Below are 12,731 nucleotides of genomic sequence, written 5' to 3' on the forward strand. Positions count from 1 at the left end.
ACAACAATCCTAAAAAATTAGATTTTTTTTCAAATGTATCATACCAAGCACCGGGCCCAATAATAATAAGCACTGTATAGTGGAAACAAGTATCCCACCAGACCCTTAAAAACAGAATGCCAAATAGAACATCGGGGATGGGCTTCCTTGTAGGAGACGCCTCCACCTTCCAACTAAATGCTGTTGTTTTTTGCCCCTCTTTATGTAGGGACCAAAGGACTAACTTAATCTGATGGGCAGGGCTGTATAGCATTGATGATCTCTTTATCTTTCCATTTCTGCATTAGTTCATTTCCATGTCTTTATGTTCTAGGTTCTTAGCAATAGTAATAAGTCATAGTGGTATGTAAAGTAACGTATTGCTTGGGTTACTTTGTATCATGTGGGGGTGTCTGTGGGGCATGTTTGCATGTATTGCATTCAGTCTCTGGTGCTTATCAAGGAAGACTGAACACTATATTAAACTAATTAACTGCATTCTCCATACTTGCACCTAATAAGGCTATATTTTATTCATTTATTTGCTATTCAGTATTCATTATAATCAGGCCCTTTGTAATGGCTGCAACGCAGTCGTTAGTCCAGACATAAGGACAACAACAAAACATTATAAATGGACCATTTATTTTCTACTACATTTTACAGTTCTTTAATTTCACATTAAATATTTTACACATCTTTTTAAATATGCCCCTAAATAACCACAAATATAGGCCGCAAATAACATTTAAGGCAGGGTGCCCAAAGATAGATCTTGATCTACCAGTAGTTTTTTTTAACTTGTGGATTACAGCAACCTTACATTGTTAACATACAGTTCCATTGGATGACTCTTCTGTGTAATTAGTGAGAGCACTAATCATGCTGCCTATTTATATAAGTGGTTTTAGAGAATATTTTAGCAATTTTATTGCCATTACAATTCCCCATTGAATGTTTGTTCCAAACTAGATGAGTTACCACTCTCAATGCACCGTACATTTTTGTTGAGGTTGAACAGCAATAACCTCTGAGAGCTGGGCTCCCTCTTTCCTCCACAAGCTGTAATTCAAGTGCCAAGAAGTGAGCCATGCCTGATAGAGATAAGTTTGAATTATAAGTGAATTGCTTTCTACAAAGACTGTCTGTCTTGGGGTGATGCTGGCAACATTCCAGAGTTGGTAACTATAATTACATGGCTTTTCATTTAAAGTGAGACAGTTTTTAACCCTATCTGATGTGTTTTCTTGGCACTTCCAATTGGATATAAAAAGTTGATAACATTGTGCAGATTTTTCAAGTGGTCTGACCAGACCCCTTAAAATTGCCCTAACTTGTGGAAATGTTTATTGAGTTATTTGAAATATAAACTTTTATAAGCAATAAGTTACAGAATTTATCCAGTAGTTTATTGTCACTGAATTGTTGTTGTATTAATTGATTTAAGAATGGAGGGCCCCTCCATAACAGATTGCTTTGTTTTGGCGCAGAATATTTTAGCATTTTTTGGCTAATTAATTCATAATAAACATTGCTTTTTGTACTATAATTTGGGTAATACATAACTAATTGGGGAATTTGTCTCTTCTTTTCTCTTTTGTATTAAATGAAGCAAAGCTTTGTAGATTGGTTGTTTGGAGTAGTAGAAGTAGGAAGTATGTTGTTCTTTCAGTGGCTAAAGTATATGTCATAATTGTACATAGAATGTTCACAAAATGTCACAAAAACAGGCAAATTGTTAATTTTTTAAGCATTTACTCCATGTGTAATGAAAAGCACAAAAGCTGCCCAGGTCCAGTAACTCATAGCAGCTGTTTCCTTTTAAACCAGTGATCAGTAAATGCTCTCTGCGGATTAGTTACTACAGCTGAATTGATAAGTAGAATTAAACAAAAAGTCAGCCAGATATAGAAGCTTTAGAATACAATATCTAGCTTCCCTAGATTTACAAAAAGTTCCCCAAAAACTCGCCAGGCAGTGTGTGCAAATGGTGGTTAATTTGACTGGCAGTGAAAGGGTTAAATGCAATCCTAGCTGCTTTCTGTCAGTGTAATGCAGTGAATTGACATTGTCTATGACAGTGTAACATTTGAGGTAGAAGATCTAAAAGGAGACCACCAATGATAGTAGTACCCCTGATTTAAGGCATTGTTCACTCTGCAGATTTTGTTTGAAATTTGTCTGTTCATTGCTAATTATAGTGCTGCTGTTTTACTTACAAGGAAACCCGCCATTGCATTGCAACTATAGCATCATTACATTGCAAAACATACAGATGAATAAACCTTAAGGTTGTGGCTTATACTGCCATAACTTTGCATAACTTGACATCCACATTTTTAAATGTTTACTCATTAATGTGAACGGACCATGAAAATTCTCCCACATTTGTATAAAAATAACTCATCATTGTTTTAGTACTAAATACATCAAAGAAGTTATACATAACACACAATTGTCTTCTAAAATACCAAATGACAATAATGATTTGTTAAAGTCCCAGTGTGTCAGTTTTTAGCATAGCTCCTTCCAATTGCCAGCAACAGTTCTTGTTTTCTCCAGTGCCGCTAACAAGCACATATTCCAGATCATTTCACTCAGATACTGTAAAGTGCCTTGGGCATTATCCTGTTACATTACATAGTGTAATATGCAAGAAAGAGTACATGAATTTTCATTTGGCACAGTCTGTTACAATCAAAATTAAGTTAACAATGCCTCACTGGATAAAACACCAGGTATCAAGTTCAACGCCTCTCTCTCGTTTTCTTGTAGGACTGCTGAAATATTCGGAATAACATTCTTTCTTGGGGTGTTTTTCTTGCCTTCCAGCCAGTAGGTTGTCATATCTCCTTTCCCCTGTGAAGTCATTTATAGTTTGTAAATAAAAATGCATTTTACAACCATTTTCTTAATTACTTTTGGCAAGTCACTGACATTGTCTACAAGGGTGGATTTTCATTAAGGCTTGAGGAAGCCAAGTCTCCCCAAACCTGCCTGACATACTTTCCTAAACAAATAAGAAAAAAATTACATCCATCTTTCTGCTGGTGTGAAGTCTGTTGCTGTGGAGGATACTACTGGCATTCTACAGTATATGTGGGGTGGGACGGAAGTTACTGCATGTCTGCTTATTTAAACATTAGCGACAACATAGGTCAGATATATTTTCTTTTGTCTGCTACATCTTGGTGCAGCTGTTTTTGTCTTAAGTTGTACAGAAAGTCTTGGTATAGGTGTGGGTAACAGGATTGGCTGGAGAATGAAGCTTGGCTCCCCCCCAGCCAATCATTATAATCTATTCCTTCAAAACGAATATGAATAAATATCTTTTATGCTGCAATCCAGCTGTGTGCAAAACAGTTCTTTTCTTTGTGCATCATTTGAATCCTGGCAAGGAAGAGACTAAAACACTGATGTTACACATTGTAACAACAACTCCACAGCTTACAGACAGCACATGCATTGCACTTTTCTTATTTACATCACATGTGCAGGGAATTGTGGGATTTGGAGAATGTAAGCTGAAGGCAGGCATAGGATAGTTGATTATTGTTACAATATAAAAGAGTCTCAAAGTAGATCAGCAGGAGAAGAGGGGGCAAGGCTTAAGTAACTGTTCCAAACCATATAATTACATTAAAGGCTGAATATTTTTAAACTGATGTGTATTGCAAAGTTGCTTGTTTGTGCTTGGGTGGAGTTCAGTGTAAAAATGAAACCAAAATGGTTATACTGCACAAAATAAAAAAATATTTCTAAAATAGTTAGTTAGGCTAAAAAGTTATCTATAAAGGCTGGAGTGAGGAGATGTCTAACATAATAGCCAGAACCCAACTTCCTGCTTTCAGCTCTCTAACCTCTAACTCTAACTATAACTGTTCAGTTAATTTGTTAGCATGCAGGTCAGACTCAAAAGCAAAGTAACTGAACAGTTATGTCCCTTATGCCCCCCTCCCCCCTCAAGTCGCTGATTGGTTACTGACTGCTAACAGCTTAGAGAGTTGTAAAGGAGGAAGTAGTGTTCTGGCCATTATGTTAGATATCTGCTTACTCCCAGACTTTATAGATTACATTTTTGCCTAACTAACTAACTATATTGAAAACATTTTTTATTTTCCACTCTCTATTTTGCCAATTTTCATTTTTACACTGAACTGTTCCTTTAAGTTTAACCCCCCTGTTCTTGTTTTGCAGCCTTATTATATTCATTCTGCACAATATATATCTGTCTGTGCCATCCATATAATATTGTTACTTGATCCTTTGTTTTTCTGGCAGATTTGGTAGATCAATGGAGGTATTCTTTTATAGCACAGAAGATATGGGGAAATACAAAATGTATACAAATTACAAGAATGGGATCAGTTATCCAGAAACCGTTATCCAGAAAGTTCAAAATTACAGGAAGGTCATCTCACACAGACTCCATTATAAGTAAATATTTCTAATTTTTATAAATGATTTCCTTTTTCTCTGTAATAATAAAACAGTACCTTGTACTTCCCAACTAAGATATAATTCATCCTTATTGGAGGCAAAACAGTCCTATTGGGTTTAATTAATGTTTAAATGATTTTTTAGTATCGAGATCCAAATTACAGAAAGACCACCTTATTGGAAAACCCCAGATCCTAAGCATTTTTGTTTAGTGTGCAATTTGTATTAATATATGTCTTTGTTTTGCATATAATATTAGGTGATTCTCTAAAGTGAGCTAGAAAGTTACCTGTAAATTATTTACTAACTAAAATATGCATATCAGGAAAATTCACCCCCTTATATATATAGTACAGAGGAAAATTTGGATTTGGTGTAAAGCGTAACAAACACAAGATGCAATTATAATTCAAAGCAGTGATGCATAATGATTATGAACTCTACCAACAGAAAGGGCATAGAGCTACTAGCAATAAATATTCCTGGACTTGAGATAACAGTATGTGTAACATTACCCAAATCTTTAATAACATTTTTTAAATATATACTTGCACAGCAGTGTATAAAATCCATTAAAATCCCACTAGGTCTGAATCACTTTTCTATAATCTGGGGATGTCTGCATACACAAAAACAGCTGAAAATGCCAAAAGAAGGACATTAAATAAGGAAAATCTTGAAATTGCAAAATCCATTATTGCTGTTCAAAGTCACTTTAGTGGATCAAATGAGGGGATAATGAATCTAAGTAAGTGGGTCATTCTCGTTCTGCAGAAAACCCACATTCATCATACCTCGTGAAATGATTAATGGAAATGCAGAGTTTGATATGGTCCGCAAAACTTTACAGTGGATAACAAAGTGAAATGTTGTGCTTTGCTATTTATACTGGAAAGAACATACAGCAAATGATGGTTGGAAATACCTTGACTTGTAATGTCCCCCGGCACACAAGTATATAACCTCCAATCTGTTTTAGTAGGTCGTGAGTGCTAGAACTGCACTGTATTTTCAGGGCTGAAAAAAGATCAAAAAAAGAAAATTCATACTGCTTTTTTTGACACTCCTTGTGCTGAATGATGATATTGACTGCAAATTGATAGGCAGTCCTCCTGAGCCTTCTGTAACACTGTAGGGTTTGTTTACTGCTCCAAGTGCGCACACCCTAAAATAAGGGCAAACAGTTGCACCTTGTTCTCTATGTGACTGCAAACTGAAGTGTTTACTTACAGCATGTGCATGATATGGGTAGGAGGTAAGCCCAGTTCTAGTAATTTAGCTACTGGCGCATGGGTCACTCGGGAGGAAATTCAAAAGAGACTTGAACATGTAAAGGTAAACAAAGGTCCAGGGCCGGATGGGATTCATCCCAGGGTATTAAATGAGCTGAGCGCTGTGATTGCCAAACCTCTTCACTTAATTTTTCAGGATTCATTGAGGTCTGGCATGGTGCCAAGAGACTGGCGGACTGCTAATGTGGTGCCGTTATTTAAAAAGGGATCCCGTTCTCAGCCTGAAAACTATAGGCCTGTTAGTCTGACATCAGTAGTAGGAAAACTTTTGGAAGGGGTAATAAGGGATAGGGTACTTGAATACATTGCAGTTCACAATACTATTAGTTTGTGCCAGCATGGTTTTATGCGTAACAGATCTTGCCAGACTAATTTAGTCGCCTTTTATGAGGAGGTGAGCAGGAACCTTGATGCTGGAATGGCAGTTGATGTCATCTACTTGGACTTTGCTAAAGCGTTTGATACAGTACCTCACAGAAGGTTAATGATCAAATTAAGGAATATTGGCCTAGAACATAATATTTGTAATTGGATAGAGAACTGGCTGAAGGATAGAGTACAAAGAGTGGTTGTAAATGGAACATTTTCTAATTGGACCAGTGTGGTTAGTGGAGTACCGCAGGGGTCAGTCCTTGGTCCTTTGCTTTTTAACTTGTTTATTAATGACCTGGAGGTGGGCATAGACAGTACTGTTTCTATTTTTGCTGATGACACTAAATTGTGCAAAACTATAAGTTCCATGCAGGATGCTGCCGCTTTGCAGAGCGATTTGACAAAATTAGATAACTGGGCAGCAAACTGGAAAATGAGGTTCAATGTTGATAAGTGCAAAGTTATGCACTTTGGTAGAAATAATATAAACGCAAACTATCTACTGAATGGGAGTGTGTTGGGGGTTTCCTTAATGGAGAAGGATCTAGGGGTTTTTGTAGATAACAAGTTGTCTAATGCCAGGCAGTGTCATTCTGTGGCTACTAAAGCAAATAAAGTGCTGTCTTGTATAAAAAAGGGCATTGACTCAAGGGATGAGAACATAATTTTGCCCCTTTATAGGTCCCTGGCAAGGCCTCGCCTTGAGTATACAGTGCAGTTTTGGGCTCCAGTCCTTAAGAAGGATATTAATGAGCTGGAGAGAGTGCAGAGATGTGCAACTAAACTGGTTAAGGGGATGGAAGATTTAAACTATGAGGTGAGACTGTCGAGGTTGGGGTTGTTTTCTCTGGAAAAGAGGCGCTTGCGAGGGGACATGATTACTCTGTACAAGTACATTAGAGGGGATTATAGGCAGTTGGGGGATGTTCTTTTTTCCCATAAAAACAATCAGCGCACCAGAGGTCACCCCTTTAGATTAGAGGAAAGGAGTTTCCATTTGAAGCGGCGTAGGTGGTTTTTCACGGTGAGGGCAGTGAGGTTGTGGAATGCCCTTCCTAGTGATGTGGTAATGGCAGATTCTGTTAATGCCTTTAAGAGGGGCCTGGATGAGTTCTTGATCAATCAGAATATCCAAGGCTATTGTGATACTAATATCTACAGTTAGTACTAGTGGTTGTATATATAGTGTATGTATGTGAGTGTATAGATTGGTAGGTGTGGGTTAAGTGTGCTGGGTTTACTTGGATGGGTTGAACTTGATGGACACTGGTCTTTTTTCAACCCTATGTAACTATGTAACTAACTATGTATGTAACCCTTACACACCACTACATTGTGCATCACTCAGTATACAAAAGGCAGGAGTTCCATATTCGGCTAAAGAATTCTGGACACTGACAAGTTGACTGCAAACAAACTTTACTTTAAAGGAGACATTTTTTACACTATTTTGGCTTGGGGCCCCATCTGCTCTTAGCAGGGTACACAGTTACACACAACTCTCTCTCAGATGACCCCTCACTGTAGTACTTGGGGTAAGGGTTTCTGTGTTCACCTTTGCACAAGCATTTTACGGCATCAAAATAACTTAGGTTTTCAGGTTCTTAAAAATAATTTCAACTGCTTCACTGCTAGAACTTCAAAACAGTCTCTCATTAACAGGCTACACGGATCTTTCTCTTAAATGGTACATAGTTATATATATATTTTCTCACATGCTACTAACAAGGCAGGGTTGTAGATACAGTCAGTGATAGTGTTCATTCTACAGGTGTCTAACCACTGTACAAGGCTTTTGCATAACTATACTGCCAGATGATACCAATGGTACTCCTATGTCTTGCTGTTCAATGAGCTACCCTAAGCCTGATTCTCCCTCTTAGTATGTATTATTACAGGAAATAGCCTTTACTCTGGCTAGTCCTCATTCACGGATTTCCTTCAGCAAGCTTCAATGAGGCACATCTGTAATGAGTCCTACTTTGTGTCAGAGTCTTGGTACCATTTGCCTTCCTTCAACAATATATCTCCCAATGGTCCCCATTTCGATTCTTTTTCAACAAGCAGAGGGTGCAGGGTTATGCACTGCATACTTTTTGTTTTAGGGATTTCCAAACTGCTCACTTCAAGCTGTGGTTTGGTTCCAATTTATAGCAGCGTCCCACAACCTTGGCTGGTAGTGGATGCCAGGAGGTGTAATTAAGCAAGTTTTTGAAGAGGAACACCCAATGGAATTTCACTTATTTTAAGGAGTAAAATAGGCACAGAATAGCACCATCATTATAAGGCATTTAGCACTGCTCTTTTGTTTTCCAGTTTTCCAGTAAAACATTACAATGGCCCTCTAAAAAAAGCATAATACTGTTTAAAATGATAATTTTTTAGCATTATTTATATACTACCTAAAGGAACATTTGGGCAGAGTTTAAAATAGGAAACAATAACAGAAAATGTTTGCATGGTGACTATTTTGTGTACGTCTGTCACCAGAAACCTTCCAGCTAAGGGGAAATCAATGAGATCATTAGCGACAAGCCCAAATAGTTTGTTCCTTGGTACGACTGCTGCCCATTCATGCGTTCTAGCTTTACATCAACTTTGTCAGCACCTACTTCTCTCTTTCCCTTTCACTCTTATGGCTAAAGGTGTTGTTCAGCTATGACATGAAAAGGAATGGTATAATGTGTTTTGGCAGCAGATATTTTCTGAAACAGCCTTCTCCATACACTTACATATGTCAGGATTGTACTCACAGGCATACCCGCCACTTCTGTCCACTTTTTATTGATATAGACAGAAACAAGAGGTCTGCACTCATCCATTATCAAAATATATAAGACATTAAGACATTCTGTGCATTAAGCTACCAAGAAATGCCCTCCCCTTTAAGCAAAACAGGGATTATTTATCCATATATTGCAATATACTTTAAGATGGCCAATTATGTTAAAGTTATCCCCGGTCTGGCCAGTCCTACACTCACTGTTATCTGATTCATTGAGAATTCTACTGCTTCATTATACATTTAACAAAGTTTTATCTGCAACGTTGCTTGCTTTCAAGGTTTAATGAAATTAGTTAAATATGTTCAAGGTATAACGAAACAGTACAATCCATTAAGAAAGTCTGATCTCAACAGAGGGCTATAACTGAACAGACATGGGATTGTCAGGCCCAGGAAAAGTACATACCTATGAGCAATCAAGCAACACAAACTCTTATTGAAGGTCTGTCTAGGAGTTTAATAAAAGGGGTTAATTTTATTTGGTTGTTTTTTTCAACCAATTAACAGAGTCAAGGAAGGAGATAATTCTTCACAGGGAGTATAATGACTTCTGCTAAAACAGGGACATTCCAGACCCAAAGTATATTTAGACTTTTGGGATATAGGTGGCAACAAAAGTAAAGATAATTTAAAATAATAGAAAAAATATTAAAATCACCAAACGGCCTCAAGACAGGTCACAATAGAAAATCAGAAATACCCCATCACAATCAGGGTAGCCAAATAAAACTCTCAGGTAAGTACAAAGCCATTAAGTGAGTACAAAGAATACAGAAGTGCCAAGTTCCATCATTCTGGGGTCATTAATGGAGCGCCATATTTAGAATTGTTAGGCAGGGGGTTCACATTCTCTAGGGCCTTCTTTACATCTTGTATCGGTTATTGGTTGCTACGTATGTAATTTTGTATGTCCAGTGTATAAACCCACTTATTGTACAGTGCTGCGGAATATGTTGGCGCTTTATAAATACATGTTAAATTAATACAAATTTTCGCACATTGTAAAAACAAAAACACAATACACAGTAGTTGCATAAGGTCTAAGAGTGTGGGTTCCCCAGCACTGAGCTGCCTTGGAATTAAGGGCTCTGGGTGACTGTCAAGTTGTCCTTTTCTAAATGGAGTAAATAGGGAAAAAACTAAACAAGTAGCATTCAGGAGTAACAGGTAACTAATTAGCAGATAGCTTAAACCAACAGATTTACAAATTACAGTCTCAAATCAGAAGCCTATGCCTATAATTAAGTGCGGGTACGCACAAAACGCATTAGGCGTTCTGGGTTTTTAAGAATGTAAATAAAGTTCGAGTTTTAGCCATTTTCTGGCTGACCATGGTGCTTTGCGAGCCGCTTTCTTCAGAGATTTGAGTTTGCTCCCTTGGGCTACGGGTTCTGGGCTCCAAGCACCCGAACCAAAATTCGGCATCGGTGAGTGTGTGTATATTTATGTGATCTTCACTGCATGTGTACTAGCATTTGAAATATTTGGCGAGGGACCTGGGGTATATACACCCAGGTCAACACCTGTTTTAGGTAAAGATTTTTGTCTTTAACTTTGATCTCTTTTATAATATTGTCTAATTAAACTGTGTTAGCACACTATATATATAAATTTTACTAAATTGGTTGTATTCTTTGAGGATTTAAACCAACAGATTTACAAATTACAGTCTCAAATCAGAAGCAGAGACGCAAGCAGCCTTTTTGGTGCAGGAAATACCAGGAGTTTTACAATGTCACTGTTTGCCATAAGAAAGGTCAACTGACAGAAAATACTATGCTAATCACCAACAAGCATTTTATTTATGCTCCGCAATAGTCTCAGTTCCTGAAGGTCAGCTAAATGTGTACTTCTGGAACAGAATTTAATACACGATTAGATTTCATATTTCATAGGGTGAAATTATATATTGCTATAAATATAATTAGAACAAGAAATACGACATATACTGTTTGTATGATGGCTACGTGTGCTATCAATCTATTTTTTGGTATTTATAAAAAACTACAAAGTCAAAATGTAAGAAAGGTACTGTACCATGTGTTTTTGCATCTTCAAAGGGTTATAATCTGATTTAGGTCATAGCAAGTAAAATATTGATTTATGCAGGCACGGCCTCTGCTGGTACTTGTACTGAGAACAGGTCTGTGAGGAATTGTCGGTGTTAGTTTTTAAGTAATGGTGCTTGGTTTGGTTAATTTATTAAGTCAGTGAGACTTTTAATATGTGGATTTAATCTGTTTACACAGCAGGCACTAAGTTCAATTGCAACCTGAAACAGCTAAGTACTGATTTGTCTAAACATTATTATTACTGTTTTTATAATCTGCTAGCATGGCACAAAAATGAATATAGTATCCTAAAAATAAAATTACTGGTTCAAAAGAGCTATATTTTTCATCCTGCAGTACAAAACTTTAGGGGGCACCTTCATTATATTGTGTCCTCAGAAGTCTTAATTCACAAGGGTGTGGATTCAAAAAGGTGATCAAAGGGTCCCACATGTAGTAAATGATACCTTGCAATACGCCTTCAATGCTGCCACCAACTAAAAGGAGTGTTGTATTCTTACTACTTTTAAAGGAGAAGGAAAGGCTAATAAAGTTAATCTCAAGCTGCAGGCATACCTTTAGTGCTCAAAACACTGAGCACTGTAATGAAAATTCCCATAATGCCACACTCCTGGACCAAGACCAAAACCCCTGTACATTCGCAGTGTGTAAGATTATGAGGAAGCTTCCTGTTGAATGGCTCAGATCACACATTTCTAAGGGGGGGGGGAGAGGGAGTTCTTAGCATTCTAATGAGAGGGGGGAGTAGGAGAGGGGTGAGAGGAGAGTGCTGCGCAGACTCTGGCACAGGAATTAAGAACAACAAGTTCACAAAAAGGGGACAATACATCCTGTGTTTCTTTTGCAGCTTTTCTGCTTATGTATGTATTTACATAGAACTTTCTGATAAAGCTTACTTAGTTTATACCTTTCCTTGTCCTTTAATGACTGCCCATTTGTAAGTGAAAAGATTTATAAAATAGACACATATTAAATGCAAATTGTAAAAGATGCCCAAATGGATTTTAAAGGCCCCTACAACATAACTTAGTACCATTGTCATGCCCCTAACTATTCTTCCTCAGTGACAATGCCTTCTTTAGTGTTATATACAATAAAAATTATGTCCATGTGTCGATTCTACTACCCATTCACAAAGTTTATCTGGGAGGTATTTGTACAATCATAACCTTTCCCAATTTTTAAATTCTTTTCAGCATTTTTTTTCAGCCTCACTATTTACATTTTGTATTAACTGGTACTGAAAACTGCACCCTGGGATGAAGATGACTGACTGCAGACTCCTGTGTGCCTTCCATGACAATTCAGTTAACTGATGTGAAAGAACTACGGCAACTGCAAAAATACACTGACTTGATTTTACCTTCACTTGTTGATTCCATTCGTGATGCGGTGTTCACTGTATCGCCAAATAAACAGTACCTGGGCATTTTTGTACCAACAACTCCTGCTACAACTGAGCCTTAAGAAAAAAAGAGAACAATGGTAAGCAATCCATCCTTATTTAATAATATAATATTTTGTTTAGCTTAACATCATAATAAACTTACATTTTTCCATATTTTTCAGCAATGTAATGAAAACTCCTATTCATGACTCTTACAGGGGGGATATTTCCCCTATATACCAATCCTTGTGACATGTCTGTACTAATAATACAGACAAATTAATAAACAAGTAAATTTGGGAAATAGATGTGCAGTGGGTAGAAGGGAACTTTCTGCCTGGTGTATATATCTCTCCCCGCCTGCCTTTTTTGGATCTGTACTGACTAACAGTCAGCACTGGATC

General features: G+C 37.3%; 1 protein-coding gene across 1 annotated transcript in view; it reads right to left on the bottom strand.

Annotated features, from left to right (window-relative positions):
- Window positions 1–225: 225 nt before the first annotated feature.
- The window catches only part of LOC101732945 (atrial natriuretic peptide receptor 2), a 47,533-nt gene continuing 35,027 nt past the window's right edge, over window positions 226–12,731 (bottom strand). Inside the window, exons 17-19 of the mRNA XM_031905152.1 lie at window positions 12,304–12,402; window positions 5,345–5,436; window positions 226–2,838 (exon numbers count right to left, since the gene is read on the bottom strand). Coding sequence (XP_031761012.1) covers window positions 2,683–2,838; window positions 5,345–5,436; window positions 12,304–12,402 — 347 coding nt within the window. The 3' untranslated portion in view covers window positions 226–2,682. The remainder of the gene's footprint in view (window positions 2,839–5,344; window positions 5,437–12,303; window positions 12,403–12,731) is intronic.

Source organism: Xenopus tropicalis, chromosome 1 (assembly GCF_000004195.4).
Source record: "Xenopus tropicalis strain Nigerian chromosome 1, UCB_Xtro_10.0, whole genome shotgun sequence".
In the NCBI taxonomy this organism is placed as follows: Eukaryota; Metazoa; Chordata; class Amphibia; order Anura; family Pipidae; genus Xenopus; species Xenopus tropicalis.